Source organism: Urocitellus parryii, chromosome 11 (genome assembly GCF_045843805.1).
Source record: "Urocitellus parryii isolate mUroPar1 chromosome 11, mUroPar1.hap1, whole genome shotgun sequence".
NCBI classification, from domain to species: domain Eukaryota; kingdom Metazoa; phylum Chordata; class Mammalia; order Rodentia; family Sciuridae; genus Urocitellus; species Urocitellus parryii.
The window spans coordinates 122,975,618-122,993,228 of record NC_135541.1 but is presented as its reverse complement, the minus strand read 5'-3'; the positions used below and the strand labels follow the sequence as shown (position 1 = coordinate 122,993,228).

Here is a 17,611-nt window from a genome sequence, read left to right as displayed (position 1 = left end):
TATGGACTTTTTAAATCCTGAAGTCCCAGAACCAATGACTTGGGACCATGGAGCTAGAAGAGACTTGGAGGAACTTGGGGAGAGAGAGGGGAGGAAGCCGAGGGGAGGGGAGCACTGGAGGCTTTGAGGGGTGAGGGTAGCAACAACCAGGGTGTCTTCTTCCTTCACCCCCAGGAAGTTCATCCCACCAGAGAAAAGAGAGAGACCAAGAGAGGACTGAGGTACGGTGACTTTATTATCCTGCAGGTACATACACAGGGGCTCAGCCCCAGGGCGGGACAGCTCTGCTACTCCTTGTGTGACTCTTTGTGGGCTGCCACGCCCACCTTGATCACCAACACGAGATACTCCTCAAAGTTAACAGCATTGTCTTCATTGACGTCCAACTCCTTGAACCAGGTATCTGCATCCTTATTCTGGGAGGGTCAAAGGGGGAGAAGCCAGAGGATAAATTTCTCAGAGAGAGCTAAAGCATGGCTGTCTACAGAGGGCAGCGAGGAAGACCAGTGAGCCCCGGGGGCTTCCTCAGAGCCAGGCAGAGACCTCCAGCCACACGCAGCCTCTCCTCACCTTCGTGTAATGAGGACACTCTTTAGTCAGCATTTTTCTCAGGTCGTCCCTGTAGAGGGCATGGTAATTCCCCTTCGGCAGGGAGTAATTGTGGAAGACACAGATTAAGGAGTCCAGGGCCTTCTCCAGATCAGTCGGCATGATGTCCAAGGATCTGCTCACCTGAAGGAAGGAGCCACATGGGGAATCCTGAGCTGGAGGTGGTGCACTTGCCCATGGAAGAGGGAAGGGACACTCAAAGGGCTCCATCCCCAGGTAATGGCTTGACCTGGCCTCTACCATCCAAATTATTAAACCAGGAGGTGACCGTGGCTTTGATGGTAAAGGGTGGGATGTGGGTATGGGAGGGTCTCTCTCTCTCTCTCTCTCTCTCTCTCTCTCTCTCTCTCTCTCTCTCTCTCTCCCCATCCCTTCCTCCATATGGCACCACCCTCTGTCAAAAAAGTCCCTGCTTAGGAAATGAACATGCCCTCCCTCGCCCGCTGGCAGAGTGGAAGACTCCACTTATCCTTGGCGCTCTTCTCCAAGAGTACCAGGTCTTGGCTGAGATCTCCCTGAGCTTCCCCTCCTCTCTCACAGAAAGGGAGGCCTCCGGGGCAGGGCCAACCCAGGCAGCACCACTCACCAGATGTCCCTGAAGCTGGCTGGACAGAGGATCTCCAGCGCTGAGTATCCACTCCCCTTTATAGCGGGGAGGCTGGGCCAGCTGCCTGCGGCTGGGCCATTCAGAGAGGCAGCTCCCTGCAGAGTTGCTCCAGCCTCCCGTTTCCCAACCCGGTGGGTGTGGCAAGCACTGGGCACAGCCAGAATTTCAGAGGGGTGGGGAGGTGGGGGAAGCGGGAGGGAAGGCTTTGCAGGGCAGCAGGCCCAGGGCGAGGTCCTTCCCTGGGTCCCTGGAGCCCCCTGCCTGGCTGCAGCCACAGCCTCACTCCTGAGCCCTTGCCACTGCTGCTGCTGCTGATGCTGCGCCTGTCAGCCAGTCTGCGCATCTCTGGAAGGGCCTTGGAGGGTGTGTGCAGGGGGACATGCCTCTGTGGCTCCATCAGACTCTCAAAGGGACCCAAAGACCCCAGAAAAGCAAAACCTAGGGCCTCGCTGCTGGTTTTCAGGAATGAAGGGTGGGGTATTTCTCGGGTGCTGTGTTTGGGGTGGGTGGGGGGACTCTGTGGGGACATGTGGTGTCATCGGCCGGGTCAGTTCCTCTCCTGTTGCTGGCACCCCTCATGACCATCCTGCTCTGGGGGCTGAGGTGGCTTGAGGTCCTGTGCACTGGGACCTCAAGGCGCTGAGCCAGGGCCTGGACCCAGCAGGGCCTTCCCCCCCTCTCTGGGGTGATTCTTCTGGGCCACAGGAAGGAAGGCAGCTCTGGGCTGGAGAGAGGGACGGCTCTTGGAGGAGCCGGGTGCACCCCAGGCTGAAGGGGAGAGGAGGAGGTGGCCAATTCTCCAAGATTTCAGGGGGGACCGACCCCTCCCCACCACTAACACAAGGCCAGTCCCATTCCCTGCTTCCAAGGCTGAGGATCTGTGGCGTGATTCTCCTGTTACAGTGCAAGCCACGTCCATTTTGTCTCATAAGAACCTCGGAGAAAAGGAGGCCGTGGAATGAAGCTGACGTGACTTTCCTGGGAACACACAGGAACACCCCCAGGGAATCTCACCATCATGTCCATCCACAAGAAATTAGTCAAAAAAAAAAAAACCATGGGTAAATGGATCAACAGAGGGAAGGGGGCAGCAGGTGTGGGGAAAGGGAAGGGAGAGGAGGGGTGCTGGGTCAGAATCAGAATAAGGCGTATTCCCTGCTTGAGGAATTCTGTCAAAATGGATGCTGCTGTCATGCATTACTAAGAAGAACCCAAAAATTTTTTTTTAAAAAAGAAGATTCTTAAAGACTTCAGAGCATGCCTACTAGGAAGATGGACAGGTGAGGAAGCAGAGGCCCAGAAAGGTGAAGGGGTTTTCCCTGAGTTTCCCAGGGCAGGTGTGACAAATTCCACACGGAACCCCAGAAGATCCAGTTCTAGAACTTGTTCTGATGGGAACGTGACTGACAGGGAAAATCCCTCTTTCCTTACCTCCTTTAATCATCAAATATGGACCAGGCTCCCAGGGCCCGGGCCGTCAGCGCCACCTAGGGGAGGGACACGGTATTAGTCTCTCTCCTTGGGATCTCCCCAGCCCTCTGGGCTTTATTAGGCCACTTATTGTGTCACAGTGTGACCTTGGACCGCTTACTTACCTGCTCTGTGCCTCAGTTAGAGCGATTCATGAATAGAGATGCAAAATGGAGTAGGTCTTCCACCCACAGAAGGAGAGAAAATATTTGTAAAACATGTATCCAATAAAAGGTTAATATCCAGAAGACAATAAAACTCTAGACAACTCAGCAACAACAGAAAAAAACAATCCCATTAAAAAAAAATGGGCTAAGGGTTTAAATAGATATTTCTACAAAAGGTATACACATGGCCAACAAGCACATGAACAATATGCTCAGAATCACTCATCATTAGGAAAATGCAAACCAAAACCAGAACAGAATACGGAGCTGGGGTGACAGCTCAGCGGTAGAGAGCTCGCCTCACACACGTGAGGCACTGGGTCTGAGTCTCAGCACCACACAAAAATAAATAAAATAAAAATAAAGTAAAGATATTGTGTCCATCTTAAAAAAATAAAATGAAATAACAGAACCAGATATACCTCATACTATCATGAAAAAAATATCTGAGAGGGTGGCCCATGACTCCAAGCTACTCAGAAGGTTGTGGCAAGAGGATCGCAAGTTCAAAACCAGCCTGGGCAACTTAGTGAGAGAGATCCTGTGTCAAAAATAAAAAATAAAAAGAACTTGGAAGTATATTTCAGTGGTAAAATGCTGTGGGCTCAATTCTCAGTACCACCAGAAGAAAACGGAAAAGAAAAAAAAAAAAAAAAGTAACAGCGGTTGGCAAAGACCTAGGGAGGTCGGAAGACTTGTGTGCTGTGGATGAGGATGTAAAATGGTTTGGCGGCTCTGAAGAAAATGGTATGGTGGCTTCTCAAAAAATAAGTAAATAAATAAACATGATTATCACATGATCCAGCAATTCCACTTCCAGGTATATACCAGAAAAAATAAAAGTAAGGTCTTGAAAAGATATTTGTACACCCACGTTCATAGCAACATAATTCACAAGAGCCAAGAGGGGAGAACACAAGAGAACATCAACAGGTGAATGGATAAACAAATACACATATACAGTGGAATATTATTCAGACTTTAAAAAAGAAAGAAATCTTAACATATGGATGAACCTTGAGGATATTGTGCTAAGTGAAATAAGCCTATCAAAACAAGACGGATGTCGTATGACTCCACTTATATGAGGTCATTAGAGGAGTTGGATCCATAGAGACAGAAAGTAGAAGGGCCAATGCTGGAGACTGGGAGGAGGAAAAATAGATGGGTCCAGAGTTTCAGTTTTGCAAGCTGCTTGATGGGTCCAGAGTTTCAGTATTGCAAGATGAAAAGAGTTTGGAGATTGGTTGTTCAACAATGTGAGTGTACTTTTAATACCACTGAAAGGTACACTTAAAAACGGTGGAGATGATAAATGTAATGTTATGTATATTGTGTCACAACTATTTTTTAAGTTGTTTTAAAATGCTTCCACCTACAAAAAGAATTCTACCTTGTGAGGATTAATAATAGAGCCAAAAAACTTATGACTTAGACACTTTTCTTGGCACATTTTGTCCCATCATCCCAGATGTCATATTTGCCCAATCTTCTATTTATAAGGCCACATATATATGTATATTACTATGTTGTCCCAATGTCCCTTTTATAGATTTATAAGCCAATCTATATTTTCATTTCCTCCTCCTCCTCCTCTTCCCTTTATTTGGTACTGGATGCTCTACCACTGAGGCACATCCCCAGCCCTTTTTATTTTGAGACAGGTCTCACTAAGTTGCCCAGGCTGCCCTCAAACTTGTGATCCTCTTGCCTTGGCCTCCAGTGTCACTGGGATTATAAACATGTGCCACCATACTCGGCCAGGTTTTTTTCTGTTTTTGTTTTTGGAGGGAGGTTGCACCAGGGATTGAACCCAAGGAGGCTTTGCCACTGAGCCACATCACCAGCCCTTTTTTATATTTTATTTAGAAACGGGGTCTCACTGAGTTGCTTAAGATCTCGCTAAGTTGCTAAGGCTGGCTTTGAACCTGAAATTCTGCCTCAGCCTCCCGAGCCACTGGGATTACAGGCATGTGCCACTGTGCCCAGCCAGACTTTTGTTCTTAATGATCATAAAGGATATGTCAGTTCTAGTTCATGGTATACAACCTATTTTAATGCACTTGTGTCAATTTCCCTGAAATATTTACAGAGTTGAAAATTTGGGACTTATTACTATGCATTATATTTTAATAAAAGGTTTACACACACACACACACACACACACACACACACACACACACACTATGTTTGGTGCTGAAAGCAGTGAGCCATGCTTTCTAAACCAGACCTGTGCCTGATTCTCTAGCCATGCTGTGAGCCCTCCAGAGCCAGACTGTGCATCTTTGCCCTTGACCCCAGGACCCAGCACAATGCCTAGCACACCCAAACAAATAATTGCAAAATCACAGCTGACATTTGCTGAGTCTGTATCCTATGTAGGGAATCATTATAAGTGCTTCACTTGCATCACTTCGTCTAACTCTCACAATAATCCTATGAGTTTCATACTTTGCAATTTCTATTGTACAGACAAGGAAACCGAGGTCCACAGAGAGACAGAACAATGAGATTCAGGATATGCTGTGACACTGTCTGGAAGGCTTCTTCATCCTTGTGACATCCTTCTCATCCTTCCCAGCCCAGTTCTGAGGCCACCTGATCCCCGCACACACACCCCCCATATACGTGGGTTAGTTCTTCTCTCCTCTGTGCCACCCGAGCCCCTCTCCATCACAACATTGGCCCTGAGTTTCTAGGATTCACCTGTTTGTGGTCTTTGGCACTGGGAAACCCTCTAGAAGAGAACCTACCACTTATTTCCACACCTCTAGGTAATAAATGAATACAAAGTTGAATTTTAGTGTTTTCTTTCCCCAATGCAAAAATTCCCTTCGTTACACTTAGCCATTTGGGGAAGAAGGCAGAGCGTATGAATCCATCAGCCAAATGCACTCTAACTCTCTTGACAAGAGGTGAATCAACCTCTAGGTCAGACTACAGTGCCCCTTCTGCCATATACCAGAACAAGTTTTCAACCAGTGATCAGCCCATCAATTGTATATAGTATTCGTCAGGGACTATCCTATATGACCTGCCATACACTGCCTTATCCCAGAGTGTCACATATTTTCAAAATGTGTTTACATCCACTGACTCTCTTGATATCCCCGGCAACCTTATAAAGTGGATGTCACTGGTATCATTATCCCTGTGTGACAGATGGAGAAACTGAGGCATGGGGTGTGGCTTGAGGTCCTCCTCCAGGTAGCTCAGGAGACTAAAGGTAGTCATGAGTGGGGGCTCCCTCGTGGCATCCTGTGCAGGCTGGCCCGGGACACCATGAACGGTCACCCACAGAGTCCTCTGATAGGTAGACGTGGGGGCTGCAGGGAGAGGAGGAGGCTGAGCTGAGCTGGCAGGAGATGGGTGCCAAGAATTGGGCAAACGTGTTGGGGGAAAGGCAGAACCTGCAATTAGCCTGAGGGACATGGGGCAACCCAGCGGAGTGGAACCTGGCCTTGTTTACAGGAAAGAGCCAGTCCCCAGTATGTGTCCCAACAGACTGACTCAGCCCATCCCCAGGCTGAGGAAGTGAGGACAGAGCAGGCAGAAGTGGTGGAGAAATCCCCAGAAAGGGGGTGAAGGGAGGCCCAAAGGACTCAATCCGGTGCCCTTGTTGAGTCCTCAGAGCCCCGGAGAGCCTCCACAGAGCCCAGGTGAGACGGGCAGCAAGGCCTCTGCCCTGGACGTTGAGGGTCTGAATACTCTGTCTCTGTGACGGGACCAGGACTTGACCAAGGGGTCTGCCTGCAGGAGGGGAAATCGTGGGTCCCCAGCCAGCAGACCCCTCCCTGTTGACACCTGCTGAGCCAGCCCTGCGCTGACTCGGGGTCAAGTTCATGGTCAGGTCTGGGGATACAGAGAGTGGAACAGAACGACAGTGAACAGAGCATGCCCCTGAGCAAGAGGATCACAGGTTCAAAGCCAGCCTGGGCAACTTGGCAAGACCCAGTCTCAAAATAAAAAGGGCTGGGGGTGAAGCTCCTCCGTGGTAGAGTGTCCCTGGTCTCAATTCTCAGAACCTAAAAAAGTGCCCCTGGATAGGGAGAGACCCAGAGGGAAACGGGGTGCAGAAGGCTTCCCAGAGGTGGGCATGCGATGGTGGCCCCTCGTTCTTTCTAAATCCATCCTTTTGATCACAAGCTCAGGCCACGAGTTCCCAGACCCATCCTCAGAAAAGGAAGCCCACCAAGATGGGCTCCGACGGGGCCTGAAGGCAGATGAGACCCTCCCCGAGGAATTCTGCCTCCAATTCCCGGGCTCCAGGGGAGAGCGAGACAGAAACAGCCCAGATGGGGCAGGGGCAGGTCTCAGTTGGGAGAGGTCAGGGACTACCAGAGGTCAGGGACCATGGAGTCCCGAGTAACTCAGAGACAGGACACCACAGCCGTCATCAGGTTTTATTGGTAAACACCAGACCTGACCTTTCCTCCTCCAGGAAGTCCTCTCTGCTTGACAGTCCCTTCCTGTGACAGGAGTCTGCCCTCTGCCGGACTTGACTGTCCTCTTCAACCCGTCTCCACCTCTGAGTCACAGGAACAAAGCCTCAGGCACGATCCTCCACCCCGACACCGAATGCCAGCACGTGTTCCCCTCTGCCACCCACGCCTGAAACATCAACCTCCTTCTGGACCCCCCTCCCTCAGTTTGTCACCAGGTCTGGGGCTTCGATGTCCCCACCTCCCCTGGGTCTACGCCCCCCCTGGTTTCCCTGCATACAGCCACTGACCTCGTCCTCATGGCCCTGTGGCCAGGCCGTGCAGGAGCCTCCCAATGGCTCCCCAGCCTCTCTCTCCCCTGTCTGACCTACCCCCGGGGCCCCCAGGTAACCTCTGGGGGAGTGTTGACCACCTCCACCTTAGACAGCCCCTCGGGAGTCCGTTACCCAGGTACAGTCCAACCCCAGAGCTGGGCCTTCCAGGACTGCGGGGGTCTTGTGCTGGACCTGGGGTGCAGCTCAGTGTAGAACTCTCACCTAGCACACACAGCCAGGCCCTGCGTTCAGTTCCCCAGTGAGAGAGAGAGAGAGAGAGAGAGAGAGAGAGAGGGAGGGAGGGAGGCAGGCTCCCCAGACCCACCTATTCAAACAGAGCTGGGTTTATTCCCCTGGAGATTCATTTCCAGGCCCACTTTCTGTTGTCCTGGGCGACCACAGGTGTCTCCACTGCCGTTCCCTCTCCTAAAATGTGCTCCTCTCCCCTCCCTGGTCCCTCCCCAAGCCCAGGCCTGTCCCTTTATATACAGGGTCATCGAAGCTCTCATTCTGAGCAGGGACTCCTTCAAAAACCAGGTCCAGTGTACTCCTGCCCAGTGGCTCCCCTTCTGCCCCTCTGTCCAGGGAGAGAGTCATGAGGAACATGACTGGGGCAGCACGGCTTCCTCATTAGAGGGTCAACTGCCCCAAGGAAGAGCCTCCTTCTCACAGTCTGAGAGCCGGGGGCGGGGGCTGCGTCCCCACTTAAACAAGAACACGTGGGCTCCGGGGCTGCGCCTCCTCCATCGGTCAGGGGCCTCTTGAAGGCAGAAGCTGAATCTCCCATCCGTGTATGGTGCCCAGGACCATGAAGAGACTCGTACCCCAAACGAGTGTGAGCTGCACACACAGCAGAGTTCTCCGCCGGCCCGTGGCCAGCTCACACCCCTCCTGGAGGCAGGCTCCAGCGGCCCTAGTACAGGTTATGCTGGGCACAGTGGTGGGCACACAGCTGCCGGTGGTACTGCAGGTGGTAATCCTTCGCCAGCTTGCCCAGGATGTAGAGGAACTCTTCAAAGCAGACCTGGTTGTCCTTGTTCTTGTCTGCCACCCGGAACAACTCCGAGACGTAGTAGGGCTCCCGCCGACCCTGAGGAGGGGCAAGAGGGTCAACCACCCTCCAAGCACGCAGCCGCCCACCAGGCCTCGGCCACCTGCAGGTAACAGCAGAGTGCCCTGCCCACAAGGGCCTTGCAGGGAACGCTGCCTAGGACACCGCATGCTGCGTCCCTGACCTTAGCACTGAGCTCTGATAGAGGAGGGGACACGGTGAGGAGACGCAGTGGCCAGGCCAGGTGGGCACGGGGAGGAAGGGGGTCGTGGCAGGGGCTGCTGGGCGTGGCGCCCCCACACCGTGGGGGGCGTTTGGGAAGCACTCAGGGGAGGGGGCTGTGGGCAGCCTTCATCCCTGCAGGCAGACCCACGGCCTCTCTCCCACCACCGTCTTCCGCTCCTGTAGCCCTATCACACCTCTAGGCTGGGCGCCAGAGAACGGCTGGAGGCTCCTGCCCTGAGCGGGCTCTCCCCAGCTTCCCTCCCCTGTGCCACATCAAGCCTGCTCCCCGTGCCCAGGTGTCTGTCCTCTAGGGCCCTGTGCCTAAGTGGGACTGTGAGCCCCGTGCATGGAGGGCCTGAGGGGTCCTGGCACAGCCCCAAGAGTTTTCCCTGGAAAGGAAAAGTGTCCTAGAAACAAGACTAGTCACCCCAGCTCCCCTACCCATGCCTAGGGGTACGCTCCAGGTGACAGAGGGCAAGACTGTCTCCTCTGCTCTTTCCCAGTTAGGAGCAGGGATGGGACATGACAGTGACCTTGAGCCAGTGGTTGAATCTCCTATCTCTGGAGGTGACTGTTCAGAAACCCTAGGGGACAGGACAGAGGGCGGAGGGTAGCACCCACAAAAGTCCTTGTGGGCCTTACAGTCCCCAAGGATCCCCTGGGGTGGGCGGGGCTCGTCCAGGTCTGCGACCCTGGGGGGGGGCAGGAGGTGGGAGGGAGAGTTAATTCTCCTACCCCCGCCTGTCCTCGGGTGGCCCCCACAGCCTGAACCCTGCTCCCCCAGGCCCAGGGGGCAGAGTGGCAGGGGAAGGAGCTGAGCTCAAAGGGCTGGAGAAGGGGTCCAGGGCTGGGGGCAGTCGCTGACAGATGGGCCTGCCAACGAGGGGAGAATTTAGGGCCTGTGCTCGCAGACAAGATACACGAACAGTCTGGGGGTGAGGTCTGAGGGCCTTGGACTGGAGGGAGGCAGGCAGGCAGGGGAGGGAAGGGCGGGAAGTGAATCTGGGCAGACCCCGCTCTCCTTCACTTCCCCCCCTAAGTTGGAGATTCTCCTGGAAGTCAGCTCCTTCCCCAGGCCCTCACCCCTCACTTCCAGCCCTCCCCTCCAACCCCATGGCCAACCCCATATCCATCCCCTCCTCATCCCCGCCTTGTCCCAGACCCCACACACCAAGGTCTCCATGAAGCGGGGCACGTTGTCCGTGAGCAGGGCCCTCAGCTCCTCCAGGGTCAGGGTCTCCACGTCCCCTTCGCGGGCTGCATACTGGTGGTAGCAGTGGATGATTTGGAAAAGGGATTCCTCCACTGGTGTGTCCGGCATGACTGCTGGGCTCCCACCTGGGACCGGGGGCAGATCTGGGGCTGCAGGGGACAGCAGCTGGGCCCACGTTCCAGCACCTGGCCTCAGGTGTCCTCCCTGCAGTTCCCCCTGGCCCCTTGCAAACCGACTCAAAGTCACTACCCTGCAAGAAGCTTTCCAGCAGAATCCCAGGATACAACTGTGTCCCCTCACTTGGACTGAGAGGACAGGCGTCCTGGGTGCAGGAACTGTGTCCTCCTCCCCTCCAGACCACCTGAGTTTAAGAGTTACCTGCTGTCAAAGGAGGAGGGGGAACTGAAGACTCTCTGAAACAAAACAGTGTTTACGTTGTTTACAATGGAAATTTAAAATCCTTGAAAAGGCAGTATCCGCGTCCCTGCCAAGAACAGTTTTGTTCCACAAGCAGAAAATTCAAATACCCAGATGCTCGGGGACCCAGCCTGTTCCTGCTGTTTTCTTTCTCACTTAAGTGTACAGACAGCACGGGAACCTACACCTTTGCCTGCCATCCCCTGGCGGTGTGGACCTCTCCAGCACCTGCCATGCCAGCAGCTCTCCAATCCCATGGCCCCCACCACCTCTGTGCAGTGCCCACCTTGGAGGCCTGTCACCTGCTGCACCCCACTTCCTACAGAGATGGAGATGAGATCCAGTTGGGGGATCCAGCTGTCCTCCCTGAATCCTGTGCAGGTGGGAATCGTGACCACATTCCTATACCTGGTCTCAGGCGCTGCTTCTACCCTTATGGGGCCGGCCAGGCGACAAAGCACGTCTACACATTACCCCATTTAATCCTCACAGCGATCTTAGAAGGTAGGTACTATTACCCCGATTTTCCTGGGGGGTAGGGAGATGAAACCCAAAGAGGTCAAGAAGTTTCTCAAGATCACACAACGGATCCACCTGGAGTCGGATTCAAACCCATGTCCTTGGGAACAAGCCCAAACACCTGCTTTTGGCTTAGGGCCCCACAGTTATGCTGTTAGGACACCCATTTACACTGTGCATATTCTCCAAAACAGGTGGGCCGCCCTCCTGTGCTCTCAGAACCACTCACACCAGCCCAGCCCACCCTGCCCCTGGGGTTCTCTTGGAAGAGATGCTGACCTGTTGCCGTTGGATCCCCAGAGCAGCCTGTGTTGATCCTGGAGATTCCCGAGCTCAGGCAGGAGGCTGTTGTGTGAGCAGGGGACCCCCCTCCAGGCCCCACATCCCTGGTGCCTCCTATTATGCCAGTGTGTGCGTCTCCCCAGTCCCCAGCAGCAGGATGGAGCCTCAGCAGCATTCCTGACGTGACGTCACGACCCTTATTGCTAAGATGAACTCATCCAGTTTCAGGGATCCACCTGCCCCTGAAGCAGGATCCGTGGTACCTAAGAATCACCAAGGTCTCATCATCTGTCTCCTGCCTCCGAGCTCACTCTCCCGGTGCCAGGGCTTAGGTGGGGTCGGGCACACACTTAGACACACCGTTGTCGGATGTCCTCCTGCAATTAGTGACCTCCAAACTCCACAGTCAGGGCACACTCATTCATTCATTCACTCAACAAATATTTCAGAGTACCTACAGTGTGCCAGGCCCTCTGCTACGCATTATAAATAAGACACGGGTCAGCCCACAGGGTGTTGATGAGTGAAGGGACAATCATGCACTGTCACGATGCACTCAACGACATGAACAGGGAGTTCCAGCCGCCTGGCAAGGCGCGCCTTCTGCCTGTGGAGTTGAGAGACTTCCTTAGGGAGGTGGTATTTGAGTTGGGACCGGAGAAGAAGTGGTGGGTTGCAATGAGAAGTGGAGGCCCAGGGGCTTCCTGCAGAGGAAACAGCGAAGGCTAAGGCTTGGAGGTTTGAAAGAGCCAGGCCTGCTCAGGGGACAGAGCAGAGCACCCACAAGCAGTAAGAATACACGAGGCTGGAGCAGCACGTGAACCAGAGGCGAAGGGCCCTAGACACCGAGAGAGAGCTCAGCTCTGACCTGTGCCTGGAGACAGGCTAAGGGGGCTTTTCCTTCATTTGTTCTCTTTGGGTACATATGACAGTGGACTGTATTGTGACATATTATACATGACGAGTGTGACTTCCCGTTCTGGTGGGTGAGCATGATGTGGAGGTGCACTGGTCGCGAATGTTACAGAGAACATTCCGCCTTTGGTTTATTGAGATTGGCCCATTTCACTAGCATGATAGACTCCGGTTCCATCCATTTATCAGCAAATGCCATAATCTCATTTCTATGTATGAAGAGAGGGGTTTAATGAGTTGTGGGTGGTGGGTGAGGAGTGGTGGATGGGTGGACCAGCTTTGTCCCTGAGGAAATTACCCACTGCAATGTGGAAGTGGCTCTTCTCTGAATGGGACAAGGCCCAGGGGCTTGGCCTCCACCCAGATAACACCGGGGCCTTTGACAGGTGAGCTCCCCTCCCCCATCTCACCCGAGCCCAAGCCTTCTCTCAGCGCCCCCTCCACCTACCCCCAACCCCAAACACAGCTCCCTGGGAGGCCCACACAGGCTGATGCGTGAGTCCCCAGAAGAGGGCGCCAAAGGATAAGCAGCTGAACCAGACTGCGCCCGGGCATCCTGAAGGCTGGGAACCACCAAGGCTGGATGGGGTGAAGCTCCGTCCCAGAGGGCGAGCCTGCGCCAGGTCTGGGGTTCCGTCCCCAGCACCAGGATCATCATCATCATTATAGGCCAATACTTAAGCCAATTCCTTTTGCACTTTGACATATAACAATTTCCTCAACAAACAAGTGGTTCATTCATATTCATATTCTCTCTCTCTCTCTCTCTCTCTCTCTCTCTCTCTCTCTCTCTCTCCCCTTACTAGAAGTTGAACCCAGAGGTACTCTGCCACTGAGAGACATCCCCAGCCCTTTTTTTTTCCTTTTTTTTTTTTTTAAATTTGAGTCAAGATCTCAAACTTATGATCTTCCTACCTCAACCTCTCAAGTAGCTGAGATCCCAGGCATCTGACAGCATATCTGGCTTACTCTTTTGTAATTTCTAAACTAAAAATATGACTCAAATTTCTAAAAAAGTAAAACAACTTGGCCATACCTAGCTAGGGGCCCAGAGAATTTTTTTATTGAGTACCTTCGACTCAGCCCTCCTTTCCCTGGGAATTTATCCCAAGCACTTCATTAGCCAGGTTTTAAAAGCAATAATCAAGGAAAACATTCACCACTGAAGTATGTACAATCAAGAAACAAAAATAAAATTAAAACCTGGCGGTCAGGTAATTAACAGCCTTAGTAGACCAGTGTGACTCATCCTTGGACAATTGCTGGATAATAACTGGTCTCGCAAAACAAATCCCATGTTTAACCCATGGCTATCTAGGGAGTCAGACCCTACTCCTCTTACCCCACCTGCCTGATTTTTTTTTTAAATCCTCTTCTGGGGCTGGGGCTGGGGCTCAATGGCAGAGCGCTTGCCAGCATGTGTGAGGCACTGGGTTCGATTCTCAGCACTGCGTATAAACAAACACCCTGCCCAACATTTACTGAACAACAACAAAAGATCATCCTCTTCTTATTGGTGTTATAACTGTATACAGTAGTGGGCTTCATTGAGACGTATTCCTACATGAACATAATTTGGTCAGTTTCATACCCAGTTCCTCCCCCTTCCTCCCCTTCTCCCTCCCCTCATTCCCTTCCCCCCTCTGCTGGTCCCCTGGCTGTCCCCCCTTTGTCTCTCTACCTTACACATGGGAGAGGAAACATACCACCCTGTGGAGTCAGCCTTATGTCACTTAACGTAAGGTTATCCAGGTCCATCCCTTTTCCTGCAAATGACACAACTTCTTTTTTATGGCTCAGTAACACTCCATGGTGTGTATACCCCACATTTTCTTTATCTACTCACTTGCTGAAGACACCTAGGCTGGTTCTATGGTTTGGCTATTGTGAATTGTGCTGCTGTCAACATGGGTGAGCATGGACCACTACGTCATGATGACTTTAATTCTTTTGTATAAATACTGAGGAGTGCTAGACCTGGGTCACACGGTGGTTCCACACCTAGTTTTTTGAGGAATCTCCATATTAATTTTTACAGTGGTTGTACTAATTTACAATCCTACCAATAGTTCCTCCTGCCTTTTGTTCAGTCTAAGACAAAATATCCCTACATGGCATGCCAGTACACGAGGACAATTCCTTCACAGCCCTGCTGTAACTGTCCCCTTCATGTTGTGTTGTAGACATCTTCTCACACGCTTAACCAAAGCCAGCCTGATTTTTAATGGCCATATAATAATCATTGGCATGTATCGAAAGTTCTTATTGATCCATTACTGGCTGGACCCTTGGGAAACCTTTAGTTGTTATATTTTAATATCGACTCTGACTTCATACTGACATTTCTGCAGAATTTCGCCATGTGATAGGGTTCTCGTTGTACCTGGGCTGGGTGCTGGGGAGAAGAGGGTCAGAAGAGGTTTGAATGACATTCTGCCTCCCAGAAGTCCACTGTCGGAGGTGGAGTGAGACATCCAGACCCAACTTCAAGGGAGTGTGCTTGGCGATGAGCCACAAGCTCGGTGCCTCCCCATACTCACCCCTGCTGAGGGCCATTACCAAGTAGGTATGACGCATCGTAATCCTTGCCAGTGTACCCCATGTTAAATGGACTTGCCTTGGAAATTTGCTGCGACCTTGCTTGTGTGCTTTAGTAAGATGACCCTGCTCAAGGTGATCAAGGGTGGATCCAGGTTTGAGGAAGTATCCTGCAGGTTTGAGGAAGTATCCTGGTCCTTGGGTTTAAGGCGTTTCCCTGTTTAAGAATATGGGTTTTAGGGAAGTTGAGGTTGAAGATTATTGCTGCTGGGATTAGGGTGTTCCTGCGGCTTGTTGAGTTCTTGTGAGATTAAAATGGGATTTGGAAAAAGCCTCGTGGAGTAGGATTTGGGATCGGACATATTGGAATTGCCCCTGAACGTGTGTGGAGGCTGGTGTGAGATCGGGAATAAAGAATTGCTGTTTGAACCTACAAAGCTGTGTGGTGCCTCCTGATTCTGGTGCCCCCCAAGACATCGGCACACCCCAACTCCCCCCACACCCACCCTGTGGCCAGGGTAAGTTTGTGACACACAAGCCTCCCAGTCTTCCATCTCTCTGATTATGGGGGCCGGTCAGTGGTGTCCAGAAGCCCCTGCAGCAAAGGAGACAGGCTTTCTGGTTAGCTGGAGAAAAAAAATATTTATTTTTTAGTATTTGGCGGACACAACATCTTTGTTGGTATGTGGTGCTGAGGATCAAACCCGGCCACACGCATGCCAGGCGAGCGCGCTACCGCTTGAGCCACATCCCCAGCCTGTAAACAGGGTCATCTTTGCACCCAGGATGATGAGTCAAGTTCTACTGTGACATACTGAGGCTTATTTGGTATTTTTACCAAATCTCATCAGTGTATATCTACTTTTAATTTTATAGACTTAGTTTATATGTAGAGTTAGAGCAAACTGACATCTTACTCACTATCTAAACTGGCCAGACGCAGTGGTGCATACCTTAATCCCAGAGGTTTGGGAGGCTGAGGCAGGAGGATCTGGAGTTCAAAGCCAGCCTCAGCAAAAGTGAGGCTCTAAGCAACTCAGTGAGATGCTACCTGTCTCTAAATAAAATACACAACAGGGCTGGGGATGTGGCTCAGTGGTCCAGTGTCCCTGAGTTCAATCCCCAGTACCCCCCACCCCCCCAAAAAGTATCTAACTGGGTGGGGGATGCATCTGGCTTGAAGAAGGCAGATGGCTACTGGCTGCTTTAGAATCCTCAAGGGAAATGTTTGGAATAACAGACTCCAGGAGGCTCCTGGGGAAGGAGGACACAGCAAAGCCCCGGGTTCTTCTCCTGCGCTGAGCACTGTTTTGTTGTTGCCGCTGTCTTTTTGATTCTGTCTTCATGTCTGGTGCTGGGGATTGAGCCCAGGGCCCCACACAGGCCAGGCAAGCGCTCTACCACTGAGCTACCCCCTCAGCCGGCTGAGCGCTGTCCTGGCCTCTACAACTGCCCGCTCATTTCATCTTCCCAACTAACAACTGCTGACAAGGAACCAGCACGGCAACTAGTTTCCTAAGTAAAGCAACGTGCTCAGTGACACAGCTAGTGTAAGTACGCAGAGGCCCCTGTTCCTAACCACTGCTCTGTGTTGCCTCTGAATAATGAGGGGTTCCCCTCGGGAAGGCCAGGGGAAGAGCCCTGCGGTTAGAGGAAAGAACTGGAACTAAGGCTCTCAGCTGGAGCCGCTCCTGTGTGTTCAAAAGGTAAAAGAAGAGCTGGGAGGAGGACAGAGCAGAGTCAGGGGGTGAGGCCCAGCCCTCTGCAAATTTGGAATCTACTCTGAGGGGGACGGGAAGTCACTAAAGGATTTCCAGTAAGAGAGATGCCATTTCATGGACCAGAAGGCTCTAATAATGAAGAACAGCAAATTCTCCCCAAAGCACTCACAGATTCAGTGTGTTCCAAACCCAAAATCCTAGCTGGGATTTTTGTAGAAATTTACAAGCCAAATTTTAAAAGTATAGGGAATGCAAAAGTCAGGAAAAGCCAAGACAATCTTGGAAAACCAGAGACTGGAGGGTGGACAGTAGGATGCTGAGGTTTCTGATAACAGCTACGGGGACTAAAGTACTGAGGGACTAGTGCTTGGTCACAGAGACCAATGGAACTTAGTGGAAAGCTGAGAAAAAGGCATGAGCATCTGCTATATTTATTCTATGAAGTAAATGGCCCTGCCTACTTTTCACTGGATCATGTGGATATTAATTTACAGAAACAGAAAAGAAACCAGACCTCAGCAAGCAGACGTAAACTGGTCCTGAGTAAATTGTAGGGTCCAAATGTAAAAAGGTAAAGTAATAAAGCTTCTGTAACTTAAGAAAATACATTCAAGACCTCAGTCTTACAGCTTTACTTGTATATTTTCTTCTAAGGGCTTTCTGATTTCAGGTCTCACATTTAGGTGTGTGGCCCATTTTGAGTTAATTTTTGTATATGATGGAAGGAAGGGGCCAACTTCATTCTTTTCCATGTGACTATTGGCTTGTCCCAGCACCCTGTGTTGAGAATGTTACTGGCCAAGGTCCCTTGCACAGCCAGGGCAACCACAGAGGTCCTTAGGTGCCGGTTCTTGTGATTCCCCCAGAAAGAATTTGAGCACAGCACCACGGAGTGGCCATCAACGTTTAACACAGAGTGAGAAGGAGGGGAGGCACCGCACAGCAACAGCACGGACCACCCACCTCCAAGAGAGGGCGCCGTGGAGCTCCCAGAGCTGCAGTTATTGAGGAAATTGAGTTCCCTGTTCTCGCTTCAATTTCCCTGCCCACTTAATTGCTTGACTACCCTTTGGATAGCTCCCAGCAAACTCTTCTTGACAGTCCTGATGTTCTGGTGTCCA

General features: G+C 51.7%; 2 protein-coding genes across 2 annotated transcripts; both read right to left on the bottom strand.

The window, feature by feature from the left end:
* Positions 1–249: 249 nt before the first annotated feature.
* Positions 250–1,273, bottom strand: S100a8 (S100 calcium binding protein A8). The gene is made up of 3 exons (XM_026412991.2): positions 1,196–1,273; positions 571–732; positions 250–416 (listed from the first exon to the last, which is right to left on the bottom strand). Exons 2-3 carry the CDS (start codon positions 709–711, stop codon positions 288–290), a joined length of 270 nt encoding a protein of 89 aa, XP_026268776.1. The 5' UTR covers positions 712–732; positions 1,196–1,273; the 3' UTR covers positions 250–287.
* Positions 1,274–8,522: 7,249 nt separating this feature from the next.
* On the bottom strand, positions 8,523–10,206 carry LOC113199818 (protein S100-A15A). Its single transcript, XM_026412926.2, has 2 exons — positions 10,057–10,206; positions 8,523–8,699 (listed from the first exon to the last, which is right to left on the bottom strand). The coding sequence occupies exons 1-2, from the start codon at positions 10,204–10,206 to the stop codon at positions 8,523–8,525; spliced, it is 327 nt and encodes a 108-aa protein (XP_026268711.2).
* Between the last annotated feature and the right edge of the window lie 7,405 nt (positions 10,207–17,611).